General features: G+C 30.7%; 1 protein-coding gene across 3 annotated transcripts in view; it reads right to left on the bottom strand.

Moving 5' to 3' along the window:
• Window positions 1-514: 514 nt before the first annotated feature.
• LOC107443270 (monocarboxylate transporter 9) overlaps window positions 515-26,565 on the bottom strand; it is an 87,991-nt gene continuing 61,940 nt past the window's right edge. For all 3 annotated transcript variants that reach the window (XM_016057094.4, XM_016057101.4, XM_016057088.4), the window contains exons 2-6: window positions 16,571-16,885; window positions 13,413-13,556; window positions 10,653-12,248; window positions 4,707-4,832; window positions 515-2,318 (exon numbers count right to left, since the gene is read on the bottom strand). In XM_016057094.4, the coding sequence (XP_015912580.1) occupies window positions 2,125-2,318; window positions 4,707-4,832; window positions 10,653-12,248; window positions 13,413-13,556; window positions 16,571-16,885 (2,375 nt within the window). In that variant the 3' untranslated portion in view covers window positions 515-2,124. The remainder of the gene's footprint in view (window positions 2,319-4,706; window positions 4,833-10,652; window positions 12,249-13,412; window positions 13,557-16,570; window positions 16,886-26,565) is intronic.

The following is a 26,565-nucleotide window of genomic DNA, read 5'->3' as shown; positions in this document are numbered from 1 at the left end:
TTGAGCATCCCGAATTTGAAGAAGACAAATAGCTGCAAAAATTTACCGCAAAGAAGTTAAATGAGCTAAATTTAAAACTGCAAGGAAAGGGCAACCAAGCCTTACTTGAAGCAGCTTGTTTTACAAAAAATTACTTCTTTTTGTTGAGAGAGGTAAATAAAAATCTAGAGTCGTGCTTGAAACTTAAAACAACAAGTTGTAAGCCAGTTTTAATTAAACTTTCAAAAGGTAAGCAAAGCCAATGCTCCCATTGATATATCTATATTTGTGTTTTTATATGAATAAATATTTATTCCGTATTTAAAGCCGTTTATTTTAAATCAAATATGTATAAGCAAATACAATAATATTAAATCAAAAATTTTTAGTGGCTCTTTAAAAACTGAGAAATCTTGTAACTTTTGGCTGTTCCATTTCAATAGGTTGCCGACCCCTGATCTAGAATGACTATGCATTTTATGACAGAGATAAAATGTCTTGTTATTTCTCGTGGGAAAAAAGATACAGACACACATTCTTAAAATTAATTTTTTGTTTTATTTAAAAATCAATTTCATATCAACAAACCTAATGAAAGGTTTCACCAACTGAGGCATCACATTCACTACAATAGACCTGAAGTTGAATTCAACAACATTTCATTAGAAACAACTCTTAGATGAACATAGGATAACATTTGATCCCATTTAATCCTCATATAATATCACAAGAAATATTTCTAATAACATCAAAGTGCTTTGATTTAAATAAGTCAAAAACATTTTAGGATTAAGCATGGGAGATATTTTGAACTATAAATACATATTCCTAAAACACTTTGAAAATTTTTTTCTTCTTCTATCTATTGTAAATCATTTAATACTGGTTATGGATTAAACATTTCTTATTTTATTTTTTTCTTCTTTGCTGAAACAATCTATGGAGGGGGGAATGAAACCTACGACACAAATGAGTGATGAGGATGTAGAACGTTCTATTTATTCAACATCGTCTGCATTCCTTTCTCTGATGATGGAATGCAATTCAGAAATTAAATCTGAATGAAAAAAGTTTTGTTGATTTCATAATAAATAAAAAAAAAAATGTTCATCTTCATATGGAAGTAAATTATTTGTAAAGGGATCAAGTATTCAGCCATTAAAGTTTATACACGAAATAAAATAGATTGAATTGAAAATGGAAGGAATTGAGTGCTTCAGTCTAAGATTTCTACAATGATAAATTTTGTAAATTGTTGATGCAATTAGAAAATTATAATCTAATTTGCATTTCATCTGCATGTGTCACAGAAAAGAAACTTGCCATATCTGAAATTCAGTTTTATTACCTAAAATATTATTTGGCAAACTTTTTTCTTTATTATCTCAAGCACTTTGCTTCCCTAACTTACGGGCACTAAGAAGATGAGGTTAAAGAGTAAAAAGTACCTCATACTTTCCTTTTAGAAAACATTCACTCATTCATGCTCATGATTTATTCAATGTACATAGTTGCAGTCACAATTATTGGCAGATTGTCTTGAAAACGATTCGAAACTTTCGCAATTTTCAAAATATTCTGTGATGGGGGGAGGGCATACCCGTCGAAGGAATGTGCAGTCTTATCACAGACGGCTTTAGCTGCAGAGTATGCTTCATTTTCATATTTCACTCGTAATGTGTATTTTTGTGAAAAATGTCCAACCCAAAGCTCTTTTTCTGAAGAAAAAAAATATTGCGGTAAAAGAGTAGTGTACAGTATCTGCAATTTGTTTCTTTGTCATAAGGTTGCAATTGCTAGGTGGTATTTTTTAGCATTGCAATTTACCACACTTGAATCTCCAGATTTTAATCACTTATATCGTACAGTACGCCTTAGCCAATATTTTGAATGTGCGAATTCGCAGCTTTGAGAAAAATTATTTGGAAAGGAAAAAAAAAAAAAAAAAAACGAGATTGCGGCCACAATAATTAAGCCATGATTAATCAATCCATCACTTCTCGTTTCTCAAAATGAATGATTCAATTTCGAGCCATTTATTCCAAATTCAATGAATGACTTTAAAGTCCAAGATGGTGGATCTCGTGTGTTTCTAATGGGAGGAGAAATATGTACACAGAATTATTTTCACGTTTAAAACTTCAGTCAAACTACACTTTCCTGGTCGTCACTCAAGACGTCTTGATTTTCATCCCTCACCACCTCCGGATTTTGTTGTTTTTCTTCTTCCCTTTTGGCAACACAAGGGATGAGAAAACTGATGATGGCGGCACCTATCAGCAAGATTCCGGCGATGAAGAAGGGTAAATCATAGCTGCCTGTCCAGTCATAAATTGAGCCTGAAAATTAAAAAAGCAAAATCATTAATGATTATGCAAATCCACGAATTTTATTCCTTGTATGCTTAATTTAAAATTGCTATAAATTGAAAAAATTTTATAAGTGTTTTGGAATTTTTTCATGCAATCAACATTTCAGCTTATTAGTAGTCTAAACATGACTATCAAAAATTAGAGAAGCATTATTAATTGAAATAGAACAATATTAATTGAAGTAAAACATAAAGGCAATACAGAACTTCTTCAGTGAACGCCTTGCTTGCATTCATGAAGATTTTCAGTGAATACTTGTTTAACAAACTATGAGTGTCCGTTAGCCTCAGTTGAAATCGGAGAGTAAATCAAAGACACGTAAATTCAGTACAGGACCTCTTTAGTGAACATCCTGCTTCATCTTGTAGTTTTTCGGTGAATTAACAAAAGTGTTTCTCATGTCTGGAAGTAGCCTCATTTAAAAGTTAATTAGTCTGAATATTGACATTTCTGAAAGAATTCTGCCACATTTCGTCCATTAGGAGGAAATAATCTAATTAATAGGGTTGAGTTAAAAATATTTTATAAATTTATTTAATACACCATTGTTAGGGACTAAATCGCTCAAGAAATGTTTTCTGGTTTTCTTCTTTAAGAAAAAGAAGCTAATATTAAGATCTAAAAAATTATCTTTATCTATGGATGATTGACTGAATAAAAACAATAACAAGCTTCCTAAAACCGGAAAATATTAACTTCCGGTGTACCCTTCCGCTTATGTTATGTTTACGAGGCGATGTGTGAATAGGCTTGATATTCTAGGAAGTTTTATTATGGTGTTTAAATTTACTCCCTACTTTACCATTCATAAGAGTTTTCTGCAATTTATAAATTCTAAAAGGCTGTTAGCCGTAAATACTATGGAGAAAATTAATATCACAACATAAAAAAGGATAAGGTTTGCCATGCTTTGAGTGTTATCTCCTATTTGGCTGTATTGGTGTAAATTATCACCTTTTCTTACTTTTTGGGTAACATCATAGCATGCTTTCGAATTCGTTTGTTGCTTGTTCGGTTTAAAGTTAAATTGTAAGAACGCATTATATTGTAAGCACTGCAAGTATAATAATACTGGGTGGCTCGCTTCTTTAAGCTTAGGCGTAAAAATAAATCGGAAGTAATAGCCTGGGAGTCTTACGGTGAATTTTAACCCCTAGAGCCATCTGTGCTTAGCTTTATACGGTGAAACATCCTTACAGAATTATTGAGGCAAATATTAAGGGAATGTAGAGAACATCACAAGGATTTAGACTTGTATAGCAACCCATGGTCCGAAACTCTTTCGGTCGCCACTAGGTGGTGCTGTTCACAAGAGTGTTGAGCATAGTAGACCGGTTTCCTGGCCGCCTCGCTCTCCTGATTTAAGCAGTATGGATTTCTTTCATTAGGGTGCACTTAAAGGTGTTGTGTAAGCATTGCCTGTGGATTCCGAAATGGATCTGGTTGCAATAATCGCCTGTGCTGTTGCGAATGTCCAACAAAATCCAAGTGTATTTCAGAGAGTCCGCCAATCTATGGCCCGACGGTGTAACGCATGCATTGCTTAGCAATGGTGGAATCTAGAACATCTTTTGTGATATTTTCACATATCATATACCACAGCACATGTTAATAGTATCTTTGACCAATAAATACTTCAAATTATCTGTCTTGTGTCTCTTTGTTTTTTGTAGCTTTCCCATAATGTACACGACCATGGGTTGCTATGGAATTCTGAATCTTTGTGATGTTTTCTACCTCTATTTAAAGTTTTTCCAATGAGTTTGTCCAATGTTGCCCCATTGAATTGTATACAATGACAAACGCGCTTTAGGCGTATTATGGTTGGACAGATGCAAATCATGAGAAAAGAAACATTTTTTTCTTCACTTTCATCTTTTTAAAAAAATATTACTGAGCTGATATCCAATGAAAACGTACATTTTCTTTATTCAGTAAAGCAATCTTTTTCATGAAACACAAATTTTATTTTGATATGCTTAGTTTGGTATCATTAATCAGCAATTAGTCAATCAGGAAAAAAATAACGAAGTGAATGTTGGGTAAAGGCCTTTTTTCATTACTAGATATTTTGTTCAATAATATTTTTTTAACAATCTGACATTGTTAGCAACAACCAAATAAGCCAGTTAAAATAAAATTTGTATTCGTAAAAATTTTTATTTCAAAAATTATTTTTCTTAGATCATCGACTCAGTAATCTATAAATATTAAAAAATAAATAATTCATTGTCCCGTGGTTCTCATATTTCATACTTTGCGGGAAAACGCCAATACTTTGCCTATTCAAATAAATTATGATTTTAAAAAATACAAATGAATGTGAGTTATTAAGGAACACCGTATAATTCATACCTGCTACAGGTGCCCCCAGCATGACTGACGCACCACGAAAAAGACTGAGCAGCCCAAAAGCATTCGTCAGCTTGTCTAATCCCAGCAGTTCAACTAATATGATAGACGTCAGGCAAATGTAAGCAGCTGAAAAAAAAAGTATTCATTAGTTTACAACTCTTCAATTGTATCATAAAATATTACTAATAAATATTGACAGAGTGGGCTCTCTTGAATTGTATGGCCTTACGCAGAAGAATAAGGAATACAAAAATAAGTTTTACAGTGGGCTCTTTTGTTGTAATAGTGTGGTTTTTCCCATTTTGACAGTGGCATAAATGACTAAAACTGACAAAAAATAATACCTCAAGTTTAAATCTATCATACACGTAAACAGTTTGTTACATAATATTAATAAAATTTTAGATTATTTAATATACAATATTTAACGTGTGAATCAGTTTGGTTTAGGTTTCTTTTAAGGACATTAATGTATTCCTTAGGAATCAGAGTAATATAGTAATATATTCTCTAGGGCTTTCTTGAACCTAGTGATTGGAGTAGTGTTCTGTGTTAAATTGATTTCAACATACGCCTTACTCTTCTTGCTATTACTACTATTTATTATTAAACAGATCTCAAAATTTTATTTCCTTGTCAGGTATGTTTACCTACAAAATACATATGCCTGAATGAAGCTTTTTCATGTCCAAATATTTTTTTTCCAAATACTTATAAATGAAAACACAAATATACATATTCTTTACTTGTAGAAGAAAAAATTGTATTTAAACTTTATAGCTACATCGGCACTTTTATTTTAAGTATAAATCATAGTCGACATGTTTCAAGAGTTCAAAAATAGGCGCCCACTTTCTATTCGCGAATGAGAAGAAGCTAAAGCTTTTTAGAAATCTTTATGATTTAGATACATTTCGGGGGCTTTAAAATTTTGTGTTGCTTTCATTTTCCAATCTCATAGAATAATTTAATACACTTTCTTTCTTTTAATACGGAAATTAATTATTTAAATGGATGATATTTTATCAAACAATGAACTAAATTCTAAGGAAAAAATCGGTGATTAAAAATTCTATTTAGAAAAAAATTTACCTTCTCCTGATAAGAGGAACAAAAGAAAATTTTTTGAAAATTGAATTCATTAAGTCTCTCAGGAAAGCCGAATCTTAGTTTTTTACACGAGATAAAATTGCCTCATTTGTTCAAACTATTAAGAATGTATCTTTAAATGTTTACATCCGTTAGTTAGATTAAAAGTTATTAGGTGCAGTTAGTTATTAGACTTAATTTTACCAAATGCGCAAACACAAAAAAAGACACATTAAAAAAATTCTATTGTTAATGATCTTACTACTTTGCCACCGTTTGCAAATACTTAGAAATCATTCATTTTTTATTAAAATTTTTACGATCAATTTAATATGCTCTTTTGCTGTATATTTATATCAATGACTGAACATAACTTGTCGATTTTCATCATTTTTGTTTTTCCATCTATGCCAATTGTCCTGCTGAGGACATTGTACCAATGGGACATCGAAACGTGCTTAGATTTTTTAATAAATTTTATTATTGGGGATTTTATACATAAACTTTTTTTTATTCAATTTCGATTTTATTTAAAATGTTGTCATTATTTTACGAAAAAAGCGTATACACTGTGAAAAATAGATATTCAAATTTCACGAAACTTTCTTCATTTTTGACGAAACTGTTTCCTAGTACATGCTCCAAGCGAACATTTCGTCAAAGTGACAAAATAGCACTCGTCATTTCTCCAAGGAAACGAATTTTGTAAAAAAAAAGAAGAAACATTTCGTCCTTCTAGTTTCGATCGTCTAGTCTTCATTCTAGCTTCGTCATTCAATTACCCACAATGCAAGGTGATGAGGTTCAGAGTTGAGGAAACGTTTTCGTCAGGCATTTGAGAGTTCGCCTTTCGTCAAAAATCACGTGATTTTGAGACGAAATGATTCTTAAAATCAACGAAATACAGCTCAAGGATTGCTGAATCGCCATAAGTGAGCGTATATAGTCAAGTTTTCTCTATGAAATAAACAATTTTGGCAGTTTTTAAATGCCGTTTAATTTTTTTTTATTTAGAGGTCTTTGTCAATTAATAAATTTAAAAAAAAATTAAATCAGCTACAATTTTCCAAAATAATAATTATGCTACTCATTTAATTTTTACCGCAGAAATAATAATAATATGAAAACAAGATGGTGACTACTTCCTAAGCGTATGTAACTTGACAACTTCGCAGCTTATGTAACTTGACAACATTGCATAATATTGCATCTGCTTCAATCAAAACATACTTTGGATTTCAATTTGGGAAGATATTCAGGTCGCCCGACGCTATATTAAGTATTCTGATCACGCTTTTGCCTAATTTTCTATATTAACCTTGAATGTTAATTGAATGGACGAAAATATTTACAAAATGAAGGCACTCTTTCCTTCTGGCAACAATTTATCACATTTGAGGAATAATATTCTGCACTTTGCTGTTATGAGCCAGTTTTATAGACGACCTTAAATGTGCATACATAATGAAATCACGTCGAAAAGGCGTGTGAAAGTTTAATGCAAATGACAAGATAAGTCAAAAATACAAAATATTCGAATCAAAACAACGTTAGTTTAATAGTTAGTTAATTAGTTAGTTATTTAATTAATTAATTGTAATAGTTAGTCAAAATAGTTAGTTAAAACCCTTTTTTTTCAAGTGAACTTTAACTATTTTTGCATAAACCTGATTTCTAAACTTTTAAATTCAAGTAAAATATAAACAGATGAATGTCTGCTAAATTTATTTTAAATTACAACTATTAATAACTAAAAATCGAAGTTAAAAATTATTGTTATTACGTACAATATATAATGTAAAAAAGCGAAGCTGATATAAAAAATAATTAATGAAATAAAATAAATTGATACAAAATAAAATTGAAGTTAAAGATTTCCTATCATCTTCCCTGGAATTAAATCCATAGAAGAATTTAGTAAAAACATATGTAAGCAGCCGTCAATACAATACACGAAATAGATTTAGAAATCATAAAAGGACTTTCTAATAGTATGCCAAATAGATTATTTGATACTTTCCGATTAGTCAAGCACAAGCAAATTCACCTATTTTTTTATTTCATTTATTTTTCTCATTTTATTTCATTTTTACGTGTTTAAAAAATGAATAAAAGGAAAAATATTTTTAAAAAAAGTTGGTAGAGATCTACATCTTTTGGCGACTTTTCTCCTGCGCCTGGCTAACCGAAAAATACCGATTATTTCATGTTATTAATCGAAATCATGTGATTATCAAATAATATGTCTTTTTGGTGAATACTGAGAAATTAAAGTTGTCTGTTATGGAAAGTATGTATAGTTTTGTTTTAGTTCTTCACATCATGACTTATCCAATTTACATTTCAATAGTTTTATTTTAAAATCTCTTTAGATACATTTTTAATTCAATTAATAATTTTAACGACCAAAAAAATTTAATTTCAAAGAAATTGTTTGTACATGTATAATAAGGCAAAATTAATTACAGAAGCTGTAAAATAAAGTTAAAATAGTGAAACTTATTCCCGAGTTATCAAAAGGAGAGGGCTGACTTTGGATATCAAAAGATTTCTTCAAGTTCAAGTTATTTTCCTAGTACTGTTTATTTTAATTTATTATCCATAATATTTAAAAGAATAATGTAAATATGTAATACAATTTCATCGTTATAATTGCAGTTATTTCAGACATATTTTGTAATAAATAAATTTAACTTATGTAAATTTTATAATAAGTTTCATGTTGCGTAATTGGTTCAAAATCTCAAACTCTACGTTTTATTAGTTTAAAACGTTAAATGCAATATACTTAAAATTCATAAACATTCATGGCAGGGTCAGGAAAATTCTTCGTTTTAGAAACGAACCCTGTAATGTTTACCTTATTTTAGAAATGCTTCAAAAGAACTGCTTTATGTTAATAACATCAGTAGTTTAATTTTTGAAAAAAGTGGCTACCATTATAAATGCTACTACTGGCCACTGACCAGCAGCAAAATTTCCTAACTTTGGCCCATACATAATATGTAAAATTTTGAGGTCATATTGTATGGTTTTCTTTCATATGATATCGCCCACTTAATTTAAGTCGCAATATTTTAGCATCTATTAAAAAAAAATTTTTTTTTTTTTGAATGATGTTAACTTACTTAGACTTATAATATCGTTGTTTATGAGCCAGAGACAAAAATGTTAACTTTCACTTTATTGGTCAGCTTTTTGCTTCTATTATTTACATTTTGTAAAATATTTTTTTTGCTATGTGCATCAGATGAATTTGAATTCTCAAATAGGTACGAAAAAGACATCCCAAATTTTTAAAAAATGCATTTTGTGAAACTATGGATGAAGGAATAATTTTCATACTTATTTAGTTTTCATAAATAAACTCAATAATGTTATTTAATCAATTTCGGGAAGAACCTGCGAAGCGCATGAAATCCTATTTCATTCACAATATTAAGGTACTTGATATTTCTAAATAAAATAGTTAAAATTATTTTATACAAGTGATACAGTGGTTTCAAACTAATAACTGGAGAAAAAAATGAAATAGTAGTTTTTATTAAAGCTCAGTATCCTCATGAGTTTTTAAAGACAAAGACCTGATTTGTCAGTCAGATATCAAATGAAGAATAAATTATAATTTGGATCAGGAAACATAATACAAAATGAATTATTCTAAAGGCCTGGTTTCTTAGGACAGGACGCCGTCAGCTGGAAATCAGCGCTAACCTCTGATTGGTCCATTTATGAGTTTGACAGTATACGTCATCGAACGCTCATCTTGAACTACAATTGCCGTCCAACTCAACTGCAGTTGGATTACAACGTGACGTTAACCACAGAAGCAATGACGGACAACATCCAACAGCACATTAAAATCAGCCAAGATTTTGATTTTGACATTAAACATAACTTCGTCACTAAACATAGCACTCTTCATTTAGCTCAGCTATAACGTGTTTTTTCTTGGACAAAGTCATTATTTGTTCTCCAAAACACTGATCGACAATCACAAAATCAATACAAATTCAAAATAAATATTTGTTTACGCTATTAACGCATGCGTAATGAGAGATAATGTCTGCGTTGGACCGACTGCTCACGCTGAGCTAACAAAAAAGTATTTTTTTGGCGTTAGCTCTACGTCAACTTTTTGCTGACGACCAGATAAGGCGCTAGTTCTAAGAAACCAAGCCTTGAGCTAACAAACCAGTATTTTGTTGGCGTCGGCGTGACGTTGACGTCCCGCTGACGCCCAGATAAGGCGCGTGTCCTAAGAAACCAGACCTTAAGGCAGATCAAATCCTTCTTCATTACTTATATGCACCACAGTTTACTTGTTTAATAAATCTTAAAAGTATTTGTGTTTAAATGAACATAAAACTAAATGGGTATAATTTAAATGTGCGTATTAAATAGCAAATTATTATTCATACAGCTAATGGAAAGTTTCACGTCACTTCAATCTATTAACATTTATTTATTAGTCTATTTTGAACATCAAATGATACTTTACATGCATTATCCTCGCATTATTTCTCTGGATAAAACCTCCAATGTCAATGAAACCAGGCTTTAAAAAAATCATAGCATTAGGGATATACAAAATATATGAATTTCCATAAATAAAAATATATTAATCAGTGTTTCTTTTTTTTGTATGAAAAATCAGGTGATTTAGATCAATGACTTTTTAGAAAGAAAATAGAGTGATTTAAATCATTCCAACTCTGTTAGATAGTCAAAAAAATTCATAATCGCTATTCTTTTCAACAGTTGAATATCCCTAGAAAAGTCAATCTTTAAGCAGGATGCAACAATTTAAAAAATAATCAGGTATGAAATAACATTAATTTAAAGAAAAATACTCACAGACAAATAATCCAAAGAGGACGCAATCAATCACAATGGTTGTGTAGTCGTTGCAGAAAGGTATGCAGAACACACATATACCAGTCAGTACAATAGTAACATTATTCACTAGCAGGGAGGACACCCCTGGCCTGTCGGCTATCCAACCGAACAGCAACCTCCCTATGGTATTCGTTATTCCAATCATGGAGAGAACGAATGCGGCCTTTTCGGCTGGGATTCCTTTCGTTATGCAACTGTCTGTAATGTAAACATATGGCACATAAAAACCTATCATTCCAATCACATTGGACATGCAGATCATTAGAAACACTTTGTTCTGCAGAAGTGAAATGTCAAGCATTTCATACAGAGTGTCCGTCATGGATTTGGGCAATTTAATAAAACTAGGGCAAAATTTTGGTCTTGGTTTGGCTTGCAGAACATTCGATCTGTTGTCTAAAACCGATTGAGAGATGGGGATGTCTCTTGGAATAGATATGACGCTGGCCACGTACGACCTAACATCCCCCTGAGACTGCTTGTATTCTGGCAGATTGCGGATGCTGCCGCTGTAAAAGACATCTTTCCTGTACATAGGCCTGCTGTAATCTCTTCTTTCCCTGCGCAGGGATGACCTCCTACTGCCGTCCAGCGGAACAGGAGTTTGGGATATTTGTTCTCGAACGTTCTGCTTCCAGACTTCATCCGCGTTGAAGTTGTTATTTTGCTGCTGTCCCGGACAAAGAAAACCACTGGAAGAGATCTTTAGTGGGGCGTTGTTTTTCTTCGTCTCGTTATTTACTGTCATGTTGCTAAGGCTTAATTTCATAGCACCTCTAAACTGGGGCAAAAGTCCTTTCCGCTTGGCCAGTTCGCGGATAAATGTTGGGGGTAAAGTACCATTGGCAATCTGTGGAGAGGAGGACCCATCTTGAAAGTCAGCCCCATTAGGGTTGCTATTGATTTGGTGGTGGGCCAAGCCCGCATTGGGAAGTGAGACCGTTGTTGCTACTTTCGGCAAAGACGGGCCAGCTAATGGAGCTTTCTCATCCTCTTTTTCAGTCTTCTCCTCTTCTTCCTTCTCATTTTCTTCCTTTTCGTTCATTTCATCCTCTTTGGACAGTTCCGGTGATTTGCGCACTTCTTGTATGGGAGAAAGCGTAAATACCGGAGTGTCCGCTGGAGACTTCCCGAACTGATCTAGATAGAGGGTGGAATGAACACCGGGTTCTAGATTGAGGATGAACTTCGGTCTCTTTTCGAATGTTCCATCTGAATGCTGAATAATCATGTACTGACTTTCGCAGAGGGAGTCCATCCGGTGTCTTTCCTTCTCTTCGGCGATTCTCTGGAGTAAGGGTTTTTGGTAAGGAGCCGGGTCGAGGGGTCTCATGAGACCTCCAAACACAGCACAATTCAGTGTTAAACCGGCAAGTATTAGTAGGGCCCCTTGCCATTCGTACATGTTAAGCAAGACTTGACATAATGGGGCGAAGACGAAAGCTCCAACACCAGATCCACAAACAGCTACGCCCGTGGCTAAGGCTCGTTTCGTAGAAAAATAGTGGCTTACGCTGACTACGGCCGGCAAAAACACCAGACCGAAACCTATACCTGAAAAAGAAAACAAAACATCAGCTTAATACCTAAATGTATCAATTATTTAGAATGGTACATGGAACCTCTCATTTGACATTTTTTAGACTCACTATTACATACTTTATACTTGCTCAAAATAGCAGATTTATTTAGCCACTGTAGATTCCAAGATGCATGAAAGTCATTTTTAAAAAATCTGATGCTTTTTTTTTTTTTTTTTTGCATTTTGACAAATTCTTATTTATCATTAAAAAAATATGTCAGAAGTTTGGAACTTTCCGGTTGTTTGGCAAACAGTAATTTTGGGTCAAAAAAAGCACATTAAAGGACAAAAATCTAATCATTTAGGTGAGGCAAAAGCGTTTATAAATTTTGACCAATCATTATTAAGGATTTTAGAGTGTGTTGCAACAATACACTTTAATTCGAGTTGTGATAATATAAGAAGGATATTGTTGCGAGCTAAAGATTTTCTTTGATCTTCTTTACTTTGATCAAAGGAAGCTTCTAACATCTGTATGAAAATATTTCTCTACAATAGGTGCTCTACACCTCTTAAATATCCATACATATAACACCACCGATTGCTTACATAATCGTTTTGCTGACACAGAGCTACACTGACATCACTTAACTATTAAGATTTGAAAATAAAATTTGCGATTAAAAGTTGTGGGTAGACAATAGAGTAACAGTTAAATAGATCAAAATATTTATGAAAATAAACCACGAAAATGTAAATGGAATTTAACATTAATAGGTCCAAGCTTTTGATTACTCACCTACCAAAATTTTCGGAACTCTATATTACACATTTGCTGCTTACTCCTATATTTTAAGGGTAAGCAATCCAAATCTGGTGAAAATGGTATTTATATTCAGAGACAGTTCATTTCTGCGTCTGAAACTTCATAACTAAAATATCGTCTGCCCTAATTAATTAGTATATTTAAGTTTGGGTACTCAAACCATATAGACCGAATCCTAATGCGTGAAAATTCACTCCTTAGATGAAAAATTATTCAAGATTTTCTTTAAGCGCAATAAACGTTACATTGTTAAAGACATTATATTGTAAAAAATTGCATTGTTTGTAAATTTTGTATTGTTGTTTGTCATTTTTGGCAAGAACATAGACGTTAAACAAAAATCAACAAAATCAGGAAAGGAAGAACTCACCTCCCATCACTCCATAGGTGACCATCAGAACGTCTATGGTGGGTGCCATAGTACTGAGTATCATAGCAGTACAGGAGACCAGGCTGCCTGCTATCATCACAAGCCGACTACCGAATCTGTTCGTCAATGCACTCACAATGGGACCTGCAAAAGGAGAACTAACTTAATACAACACATCTCGACTAAATGTTATAAAACTGAAAGTCATAATCAGTTTTAGAACTGTTTACAGAATTTTGACTTCAAGCTGACTTACGATTGAAATAACAGCATGAAAATAGTAGTTGGAAATTTGAATTACTTTCAAATTGACGGAGAGATTTTTACAAGAAAACATTTTATTTACAAGTGTCCGTCATTGAGAATTTGATAAGTGATCTACTATTGCATGTTGTTAGAACCTTTGGAATCAATTTAAGTTCTATAACTTCGTAATTCCTCGCTCTTTTATATCCTCTTGATGCTCTGGATTATTGTTTCATTCATAAGGATGCCGTTTCTCTGGTTAACGACATAAGTTTCTCACCGCTTCTCCATACTGCTTAGAAATGCATTTTACCCTGATTGCCTCTCTCTGCTACTACGGTTTTCTCGCTTTCTTTTTGTAATTTGTTTTTAAATTCTCTTAATAAAGTCTAATTTTTATATATTTTTAAAATTTATTATTTTTTCCGTTGGCAACTTTACGTTTGTTTAATTAAATCTGTTCCGTTTTCTTAATTCACGTCATGTGAGTCTTGAGAATAGGTGCCTATTTTTGACAGTGCAAAACGCGTCGACTTTTTCCACATTTATAATTTATAAAGCAAAATGAAATGTTTACATTATCATGTGGATTATCTTGTTGCTTAGTAAGACTATAATAAAAGGAGAAAAAAGTGGCGAATATCGATCATTTGCTTACATGGATCGGATCATTCTAATAACACATAACAGTTAATCGAAGCTAAGAAAACGAAGGTCAACGATTCCAGCAAAATGACTTTACATGCTGATATTTTTTTTCAATGACATCTTAATACGACACATCGCTTAAAGAAACAAAAGCAACAATAACAAAAAACGTTTTTGTCCTCAAGACATTAAATCTTACAAGTTGACATTTTGTAATTTATAGCTTTCTCCGATGTTGTTGTGAGATCCCAGTTTTCGCTAAACATTTCACGGTGAATGATTTTACGAAGAATTTTTTCTTCTTTTTTTAGAAAAAGAGTTCTACGTTAAAAAAAAATATTAAAAATCTAGTTTTTATTCTAAAACATACGTTTCTTCAATCGAAATTTATTTTATTCGCCATATTCCTTTTACTAAGTCTTAACTGTTCGAAAAGAGATTTTCAAAATCAAATTCATTCTGGACCTTTTGAGTAAAGTAGTCTAAACTGGATTATTTTTAAAAAATTATATGAGATACACACACGAGATTCGCCTTATACGAGATATACTTTTTTTTTTTTTAAAAAATCATTATTCTTTAAAAAAAAGAAGAAAAAAAAAGCAAGTTTTGTTATTTACATCGGATACTATTTTTCCCCTTGCTGCATTTCATATTATGTTAATTCATTTGCAATCGTAAATGTTTCAAAACATTTTAACTGTATATGCGTGTAGAAAAATTGGTATACTTGTAATTTCGTGCCCAATTTACGAAACAAGTCTGAATTGTCTCTTTTTTTTCAAGACATATAAATATACATTTGCAATACATAGGAAGGAAAATCTACCTCCGTTAAACTGAAGAAAAAATTGATATTTTCCATCATTGAAGGAATTTATAGCATATAATAAATCTTGGAAAGACAGCTCCCTCTTTAACTGTATTTCGAATATTCAGGTGGGCTTAAAAGCAAGTGCTCCACCCCCTAACTTTTCTTTCTGTTTAAAATAATAATTCATCAATATTATATAAGAGAACATAAACGAGTCAGGGGGGAGGGGAGACGTACTAAATCTAATGTTTTTTATTTCCTCGCCCGAATAATTTTAAGTAAATAAATAAATAAATGTCAAGAAAAATAGCATGGATTAAAGATTTTTATTGAAATTAGAACTATTAATAGAATACGACAGATACAAAGACGATTGGATTAATAATTTAGAAGTCATAAGGGGTTTCGTTCTAGTGCAATTTAGTTACTGAAAAAAAAAAAAAACATTTCAATTTTTGAAGCATTTCCTCTTTTTATTCGTGTTTGGTCTCATTCAATTTAGTTAGTGAAAAAAAAAACATTTCAATTTTTGAAGCATTTCCTCTTTTTATTCGTGTTTGGTCTCATTCAATTTAGTTAGTGAAAAAAAAAACATTTCAATTTTTGAAGCATTTCTTCTTTTTATTCGTGTTTGGTCTCATTCAATTTAGTTAGTGAAAAAAAAAACATTTCAATTTTTGAAGCATTTCCTCTTTTTATTCGTGTTTGGTCTCATTCAATTTAGTTAGTGAAAAAAAAACATTTCAATTTTTGAAGCATTTCCTCTTTTTATTCGTGTTTGATCTCATTCAATTAAATTAGAAAAAAATACCGCAATCAATTAAACAGAAAGTAATACCTCATTTGTCTGTATAGCAATGTAATATGCGTCAATAAGTGCAAGTACAAAATTGTATAAATTGTACATACATAAAAACTCTTGCATCTTTAGAACTATTTTTTCTATTTACTTGTGTACCGTCTCATTCGATTCAGGGCAAATACAAAGAAACCAGTTTCACTTGTATAGTTAGCAATATCAGATGCGTAAATAGTTATATGTACAAATGTGTACATTTTGTACATAAATAGCTTACAACTTCGAAACTGTTAGTCAGACAGTCCAGCCATTGGACTCATTTAAATCAATGGGAAAGAATACCTCAGAAAATATACCGCACTTGCTATCTAAAAGAAATTCAATTATTTCCCTCAAATTACCTGCATTTTCCTAAAAAAAAAAAAGAAGAAGAAGAAGCGTACAGTGGACAGTAGGTAAATTTTCAGGTATCAATTTTTCCGTAGAAAAAGTCTAACTTTACTCGACTAATATTGTACTATAATTCAATCCGGGTAGTTTATTCATATATCTTTATACTCGAATATGTAGATTTTTACTTATTAATTTCTTTTAAACATACAAAAAATAATGTACACAGTAAAGGCGTTGTTTAGAGAACACCATACTCACCTACGCTCATGTAGAAACCTGAGAGGAGGGATCCGACCCAGGCCACTTTACCCTTGGGAACGTCATAATGCCTGACGAATTCCGTGAAGAAGATGCCGAAAGTATAGGCTATTCCGTCCACTATCATGTTGCTGAGGAAGGATGCTGCCACGATGACCCACCCGTAACCACCGTCTGGAGGTTCAGGGATGTTGGCGATCTCGTCCGGATCCCACTCCATGTCGTCGTCGTCCTGCTGTTCGGACAGGCTCTGCTGGACAGAGCTGGACGGGGACACGAAGTAGAACCGGTCCTCCATGTCCCGGGAGATCTTGTCTGAAACACAAAACACCAAAGTTAGTCAAATGAATTCTAAGGAACAGCAAATGTTATGCATATTTTTATACAGTGCTTGTATGTGCAGTTCTTTTTTACTAACCTAAAGAAAATCCTCAAAGGGCGTACCTTTCAAAAATAAATTTTCTTAGATTTTGCATATTACAAGTAAAAACGCTCTAAGTCAAAAGGGGTTCTGGAACTTGCATTTTTTGATAAGTTTGTCCAGTTTGTAAGGTAGACTAGAGCCCGATTTCCGAAAAATGCGTCATTATTTAATTTCATTGCATGCAAGGAATTTTTGAGAAAAATTTGAATTTCCAGTTCTCTCAATATCTTAAAAATCTTTTCAGCTTGAACAGGATGTTTTCTTTTCTTCGTCTTACTTTTCTTTTAGGACGTCAAGAATTACAGTATGTATAATTTTCAGCATATTTTCTCACAAAAGTATCAAATTTTAAAAAATAAATTTGATTCAAATGCCGACTTTTTTTAATGCAAACTATATTGCATAAATAAGCACACTATACAAAATGACATAAAAACATCTCCTTATAATAATATATGTTAGGTGTCACTGTTAGGTTTGGTATAGCACAAAAAATAATAATATTAATAAGGAAGACAATTTTTTTTAAATATTAATTTTTTAAGTTTAATTTTTCAACTCATAAAAGTAGATCTATATAGTTTCAATAGTAAGGTAAAAGTAGTACCATCGGTATGTATTTATGATTTTACCTAATATGAAATTCGATTACAACAAGAAATGGGGAGAGGGGTAGTACCCAGTAAGATTTATATGAAAAAATAAATTTACCTAATTTTTTGATACAAATTCCAAACTTCAATCAAAGAAAAAAAAATAGTCTACTTAAACTGTACTTAACATATCGAATGCGTGGACGGAGATCTTTTGGATATAAAACGATGTTCATTTGGAGAAATCTAATGGTTTACCGAAGTACAAGAGTTCGGCAGTTTCACAGTATATAGATGTGCAATTAAATTTATGGAGAAAAAAAAAACAGAATTAGTAACCAATTGAAATGAAATACTTACAAAATAAATTAAAAACAGCTGTTGGGAAATACATTGCATAAAGTAGGCATGAAAGAAAACGTATAAGTTATTTTATTTATGGTTCATAAAAACAGAACTTATCTCCCATCGATAAAACTGTTCAGTTATCAAAGGATAAATGAACATTCATTTTACAATTAGCTTCCATTAAAGAAAAATAATTAATGTTATAAAGGTAATTTACGTTTCACTATTGGATAGATTTGTGGAAATCTGGGAAATGCCTACAAATTTGTCTTGCTTTTTTTTTTTTTTTTTTTCAAAATGCCCATCTATAAGTAAGCTTTTTTTACTGTTATTTAATAAACTAAAAGTATTATGGATCATCGTCAAAGGTCAACAGTGACTTGCATTATTTATCAGAGAAGGGTGGGATCTATGGAATAGTAGAAGGTTCAACATGAAGAAGTGTAGAAATTTGGTATTCATCCAAGAGAAGATGGACGGCGGTGTTGATGTGAACGAATGCTTTTCAAGGTCGGCTAAAAAGCAATCTCAACGTGACACACGATTCGTAAAAAGAGGAACAGCTGGCAGGAAGACCCATACAACACACACAAGCGAAAGTAGGAACAAAAACACATTTGATGTTTTACAAGTGATAAACAATTAGTACAGTTACTATGAGCAGTTTTACTGAGTTTGAGTCAAAGAACATTTTGCAGGATACGGAAAAATTTACTCGACACCGGGGAGTTAAAAGTTAGGTCCTGTACATTAAAGGGGAAAGAAAAAAAATTGATTTTAAGAAAATTATTTAGATAAATATTTAGCTAAGCAAACAAAATTATTTACTGGACTTGAAAAAATTATTTACTCGCATCTAATTAAAATGTCCACCTGGACTTAGGTGGACATTTTAATTAAATGCGAGTCGGAGTTGAATGATTCCATAGCTCTGGGTATGAGCTAATGGACTAAATGACTCTTTTTGAAATTAGGTCAACGGTAATTTCGTTTTTAAAATCCTTGTGCTAACTATTATTGAATTTTTAATGAAATTTATCTTTTTATAACCAGGAATTTTAAAAGCTGTCATTAATTCTTTATCTGGAACCTTGATATTGATTCTTGGGCTAACCAGCAAAACTCCTAAATAAAAACTCCTAAATTCCTAACTAGCAAAAAATTTAGAGTCAGATTTTTTTAAAAAAAAAATCTATTTTGATGTATTTTCTCTTAAACTTTGAAAAATAGATTTTTTAATGTTTAGAATGCTCATCTGAAATACTCGTTTGATATTCGAAACTTTGGAAAAGAAATGTTTTATAAGCATTAACCAAAAAAAAAAAAAAAAAAAATTTTGCGTGCAGAGGAAAAATTTTTTTTCAACTTTTTTTTCCATTGTGTTGAGAGGGTGATGATTTGTCCAGCAGTTTTAATTCTTTTCAGGCGTAAATTAAAATTGTATTAATTTTCTTATGATAAAATATGAAAGTTTTTGAAAATTTTCACAAATTATAAAAATGTAAGTTTTTTCTATTTTTAATAAACCTAGCATTTTTAACATTAAAAAAAAAAACAGTTTCGATGAACTTTTTTTTAAAATAAAACTTGCTTAGTGAAATGGCTGAATATAAGGAGGGAAGCACGCTGAAATAAAAATTATAAAACAACTGCAGTGATTATTAGAATTTAAAATAAAATTATGGAATGAAACAAGGGGAAAAAAGTCCTTCTGGTTTGTTATACTCATAAAAATTTTATTGATAACTATTTTACTTTTTAAAAGAGTAAGAAAATTTATTGTAGATTTATTTGATCAAAAATTTTTCATTTTGGTTATTTATAGCTACTTTTAGCAATACTTTTTTCTTCTGTTTGTTAGCGGGTTTGTGAACAATCATCAACATTGCTCACTGGGTCCCGGAATGGATCACTAAGAATTGCTTTAATTATTTTCTAGTGGTCTCATTAGTGTCCTGAGAGCAGGGATTCCAAGCACCACTGTCTTCTCAACATCAACAAAATCGGCGTAAGTCGAAGTTTGATTTTATTCAAAACAATCTGATGTTAGTTTTGCCGGAAGGTTATCCATTCAATGAATGCCATGAAATCGGACAAACATCGCACAACGAGAAAAACATTCTAAAAGCCGATCGGATTTTTTATTCCCCCCAAAGCTATAATTAAAGAATAAAGGGGCGTGAAAGGGTGATCGAACATCTGAGGAAGTTCTCAGAAACCAAGGTCAAGTATAACAACAACAAATCTGGCAACTTGCCTTCATCCCCCTCTCTCTTCCCCACCATCTTTCATCTTCCTCGGGAAAGAGAGTTACAGCATCCAAAAGAAATACTTTTACGTCACATTACCTAATCTAGGCTTCAAACATCGCCATGCATCTTAATTGTATAGAAAAAAATAAAATAAATAAACGGACCACCCTGAATAACTTCTAAACTAATGATAGAATCTTTACGTTCTAGGACTCAATCTTAATGGTTAAAGAGGGTGCCCTCGAATATGTAAATTAATTAGTACAGACGATATTTTAACTTGCGAAATCAGATACAAATAACGTATCTTCTCTGAACAAACATACCTTTTTTTTCGATGGATTCAAATTTCTGACCCCCAAAATTTAAGGGGTTGCCATAAATTGGGTTCCAATAGCTAGGTCAGGAGAGCGGTCAAAAGTTTGGAATCCATTTTGTTAATTTAACTTTTTGCATATTTCGTTATGTCTTGAGAACTTTTTTAAGCGAATTGAAAATTTATTTCAACTAATTATAAAATTCGTCCAAAGATAATTCCATGCAAAAAAAAATATTTTTGAATATTTATTATTATACTTAGTAATAGTAAAGAAAAAAAAAATTCCTGAGAAATCGAATTTTAAATATACGATCTTTTAAAAATTTAACCATTTTATTATTTAGTTGGACCCGCTGTTTCTTGGATTAAAATTATTCTATGAGGCGGTATTCATTCAATTGTTATTATTTGTACAGCCATAAAATTAAGAATCTATAAATAAAAAAATTAAGAATCTATAAATAAAAATAATTTAAAATAAACCTTAAAATTATGGCTCTATGAATGAAAATAATCGAATGAATGCCGCGTCGAATGAGAATCTTAACCCAAGAAACTGGGGGTCCAACCGAATATTAAAATGGTTAGACTTATACGAAAAATTAGTGCAACGGAAAGACCTCTACAATTTTTACTGTAAATTATTTACCTTTATTTAGCAAAACAGATGCTTTACTCGTATAAACAAGATTAGCATGGAATGGGTGGAAGCCATACTGTGGGAGAAACTTTTCGCCACGAATTCTCTCATCCACCTCCAATACTAATTTAAAATTTAGAAGAAGGAAAAGTGAGCTAAAAAAAGCCCTCAAGTATGCTATGTAGTTTCAATTATAGAAAAAAAATAATTCAAAATATCTAAACGCAAACAAATTATTAGAAAATAACTTCCCCCATTGTGTAATCATAAGCTATCTTCTCATAATTTATTTTCCTTTTGATATTTTAAAATTTCTTTTCAGTACTTGAAACTTCATGGTTTACTCCAGAGGTTTGCATGTACTTCTTTTTTACTATAATTTAAATTAGTTATGGAAGAGAATTTGCCATGAAATGTTTCTCCCGTGCTATAGCGTCCTCTAAGAGGAGACTTTAAAATTTTTGATAAATTTAACGTTAACAATCTTTGAAAATGCGTTAAGGTAACAACATGGTTACTGACACAGCTAAGAATTTTGATTAGATTTTTATTTTTCACAAACTGACTTCGAATTATGTCATCATAACAAATGGCAATTAATTGCAAACTTGACATTAAATAGAAAAAATCAAATTATTATAACAATTTGGCCAAATACTGCATTAAAATTGAATTGAACCATAATTTCAATCAGGCAAGATCAGTAATTTTATAGGGTGACAAATGAGAGTCTTCTAAGAAATATTTCAGAAAAAGCATCGACAAGCAGTCTGCAAAAAAATAAGTCTTCAGACTGGCTGTTTTAAAAAAAATATTTATTTATATTTACAATGCACTGAGGGAGGATGTAAACTGAGAGAACACGTAATCATACATAACGGAATGATGCTTATAATTAATTGTAAATATCTTACGTAATTAAGTGTCAGCTATCCTCTCAATTTCATAAAAAAATGGGATTAAATTTCACATAAGATTTATGACGCAGATTGTATATGACTTTTAATGTATATACTATTCCTGACGCTCTAATTACAAGCAAAAATGTATTTTAGAATTATAAGAATTATACTATAATTTTTGAATTATATTATTATTATTAATTATAAGAAACAGACTAATCTGATGGAATTATTGTTTGTATTAAAATATAAAATCCAAAAAAAGTAGTTTGAATTTTTTTTTTAATTCACATTAAAAATTTTATCAATAATTGATTTTGTAAACTAAAGAAATTTCATCGATGAATAACTATTTTTTTTAGATCTAACAAAAATAATAGATTCAAATTTGAAAAATTATTGTTTGGAATTGAGTCGTGTCTGAAAGATACGCAAAACCTTTAACGCAAAAAAGACACTGGTGTGTCATGCAATGTTTCATAACCATAAATTATTAAAATGCTAAATATAATATTTTTCACTTATTTTGACCCAAATTAATACAAAATAATGTATATAGTATGAAAAATATGTTTAATAAATATCCTGCGTCAAAAAGTTAAATAAGATACATAATTGTAATATAATAAACTCTCTTCCTATCAATTTATGAAACATTTCGTGTTCATTATTATTTTTTAACAGATTATTTTGACTTTCTAAAAGTTACGTTCAAACTTTATTTATTTTAAATGTCTTAAGCCTTCAATTTTCTCTCCGAACTCTTATCTAATCAAAAACAAGTTCTTCTACTTAATCTTTAAAGAAAACCCTTTTGAGTTAAAGACTTTTTTAAAATTGTAATTTTATACTTATTTTTGCAAACCGGTTATAATAAAATAAGCAATTTCTAACGGTGCATTTAAAGGAGAAACACAAAAACTTAAAAAAGGAGTTCTTTTTGTGTTTGACAACTTGTTTACTGTTTTCGTCACGTTCCGATTTCTAACTAATTGAACGTAACGTTCTCACTTCGTTAAATTTGACACTCGAATGTCACACTCGATCCGATTCATTTACGAACAAAAAAAGTAAAATTTTTTTAAACACATATAACTTGTCAAGTTTATTAATGTATTTAACACGAATGAGCAATAAATATTTACTAATAGTAAATAATTTTTAAAAACAATCCATGCAATACACTAGCTACTCAATAAGTTGATCTATCCAATATTTGAGTATTATATTCTATTTTCTCGCTAAGAGTATTTTTAAGTGAAGTCAATTTATCATCTTAATACAGTAAATTTATATACATTTTTAAGTTGATATTGGTCGTGTAATTTTGTTATAATGGTGACTTTTATGCATATTAAGAAAATTTCGTTTTATTCAATCATTTTTATTTTTTGAAAGTAGGAAAAATATCAGTTTTATTAAAATAAGTTCTAACTCAAGTGTTAAAGAAATAAAATGCTACAATTAAAATGTCATTTGGATGTTAAGTATAATCATTATTTTTTTTTCTAGAAAATAAAAAGATGCCTAATTTCAAATTTTTTTTAATCACTTTTTTTCCGATGCCCACAGTTACTTCAATTAAGTCATTCTTTAAATAATTAGTTATCATTAAAAAGAGGTTGACGAGACAGATAACAATTTGACCTTAGAACGAAATTATATTCGTTTAGGGACTCATCACAATAAAAATCCCTCCCTCTAAATTTTTAAATCCTAAAATTATTCTTTCACAAAATACATTTTTGTTTAAAAAAATTATGTAATAATAATTATTTATGTTATTATTTTAAATTATTTTATTATTATATTTATATTATTTTATTTATTTATTTATTTGCTACCTTTTATTTACTTATTTACTATCTTTTATTTATTTATTTGTTATCTTTCATTTATTAATTTGCTAATTCTTCTACATTTAAAAATATGCATCATTAGGTGAATTATAGATCAAAATAATTTAAAAGACTTAAATTTACCAACATGCGTTTATACGACTGCTTTATTATTCATTTTTCTAATTCAAAAACTTGTTCGTTAAGTTTTCATAAAGTAATTTGAGCAATTGAATATAATTTTTCATTTTTTTAGAAAATAGTTTATTTGGAACGTTGGAAATGAATAGTAACTCAGTATTCGGCGCGAAGCGCCGCTAACTGATTCATCTAAATTTAATAGGCATAGATTAGGTAGTCATAAATTGAATAAGGTACAATGATATGATTGAGGAAGGGTTTGGAGAGACTCCATTTAAGAGATAAAACTATATACAAGCACTAGCACAATTAATTAATTAATTATTTACAAGATGAATAACATTAATAAGCAATATATATTAAAGTCAAGATAAACTATATACAAAAAAAATAGTTTATATATATTTTTTAAATATATATAATTTTTAAAAATTTATATTTTCTGGTACTCTAGTATTTGACAAAAATATTTTTAATTGAACTAAGTATTATTTTTTTCCTCTCACAAAATTCGAACACAGGAAGCCTGGCGAAAAATTCTGGATTAACTCTTGCGTGTGAATTGCTTTCATTGCTTTTCAATACTTGTTTAGCTTCTTTTCTTCTCTGTTTTATTTTGGGCGTAAAAGAGGCATAATGAGTTTAATTTCTTTTTCCAAATAAAGCTTTTAAGATTTCAAAAAGTAAATATTATTTACTCATTTATTTTCTAATATTATAAAAATTTTTGAAGAAAAATTCTTAAAAGGACTTGAATTAAGTTGCAAATAATAACTATATTTTATTTTATATTTTATAATCGGTGTTGAACAGCCGATCCAATTTTAAGCTAAAGACTATCAATATTTAATTCCGTAGCCTAGTAATTTTGGACTCAATCTAGAAGACAAGGGAACTCCTGGATCAAGAACATTCCGGAGAAACTAGTCTTTATGGAAGGACTTTTTGATTAAACTAATCAACTACACGTTTTAGGAAGAGTGAAGCCACGACAACCTCCCACGGTTAACCCTACTGCCAGGGGATTCTACCTCATGATCTCCCAACCAATACGAATATTTTATGTCATCACTGTGGTTGGTGTTAGTAGGGATCAGAATTCGTATCAACCAGTGACCACTAGGACACGAACCTGGATCACCTCACTGATAGACGAACACTCTCAACCCCCTGAACCACCTCAACTCAATAACTAAGCATTTTACTTTCCAGGTCTTGAGCCACAAATTAAATTATTTAAAAATCTGTTATAAAATTATTATCCTCATCATCACACGAGACACACTAGACTAGCGTGTCCAGAAACGACATACAGGAAACAGGTAACGGTTCCAGGAAATCTTTTTTTTTATTATTATTATTGGATGGATGGTTTTTTAACCCATTACTCTAAAATCTGATTTCAATAATTATTATAAATTAAGCATACTTTTCGTTTCTGAAAAAAAAAAGCGTATAAAACTAGTTTCTTATCTATTTGAAATGTGTTCATACTTTTTAAGATTTAAACTTCAAAAGGAACTCGATGAAGGGTTAAACTGAATCACAAAATGTACAACTCAGTAAACTAATTTCACATTCAGAATTAGTTTTGCACATAAGAGATAGATGGAATATCATTCACTTTTCTCGGTTAGAATTTCGGGAAAGTTCAAAGACAATGAAAAGTAGTAAGCGTTATACAAAAATAAACAATGACACATTTAAAAGTTTAAATATTTCATCACTGAAAATTATCCTTCATAACGTGTGAGTTTTGCGTAACTCTGGGAGAAAATGATATCAATTAACATTCCTCGCTCTCTTTTAATACGCTTGGAAGCGCGCACGTTTTAATAAAAGTTTTGCACAACAAAACAGGTCAAAAAAGAAATTACTTAAAAAGAATACGTTTTCAAGGAGAAACTGAAAGTCTCGTTTAAATAATTTTGTTGGTTAACGGAAGGTTGTAAAAGAAATGGATAATGACTATTTCTCAACAAAAGTAAAAGGGTCGGCAATTTTTTTCTTTTTTAAAGCTTATCGTCTGAGAATTTTTCTTTTCAAGAAAAATGATATGAAGAGATTTAACAAAAAGTAATTTTAAATGACATCGTTGATTATTTATGCTTCCTAAAAGTTTTATCGCGATATTAAGACGTACATTGCGAGGGGAAAAAAAAAAAAAACGGAATACCCTGAATAACTTTTAATCTAATGATTGGATTTTCAAGCACGTGATTTTAATGTTTCTAAGGCCTAACATTAAATATGATAATTAATAAGCGCAGACGATATATAAAGTTACAAAATCAGACACCAAATGCATTCGAAATCAAATTTTCAACAAATATAAATAATAGCTCAGATTAAATTAAATTTTAAAAATACGCCCTTTCTAAAATTTCATAACTCAAAAACTATTTGACAAATTTTCTTCAAAATGTTGCAAAGATTTGTGCATATCTTAATTCAATTTTTCCGACTACTACTACATTAAATAATAAAAAATAATGAATAATTATTGAAAATAATTTTTTGCATGGAATTATTTTTGGA

This window comes from Parasteatoda tepidariorum, chromosome 2, assembly GCF_982258835.1.
Source record: "Parasteatoda tepidariorum strain Cologne lab strain chromosome 2, Ptep-v5.0, whole genome shotgun sequence".
Lineage (NCBI taxonomy): Eukaryota > Metazoa > Arthropoda > Arachnida > Araneae > Theridiidae > Parasteatoda > Parasteatoda tepidariorum.
This window is presented reverse-complemented; position numbering and strand designations above follow the sequence as displayed.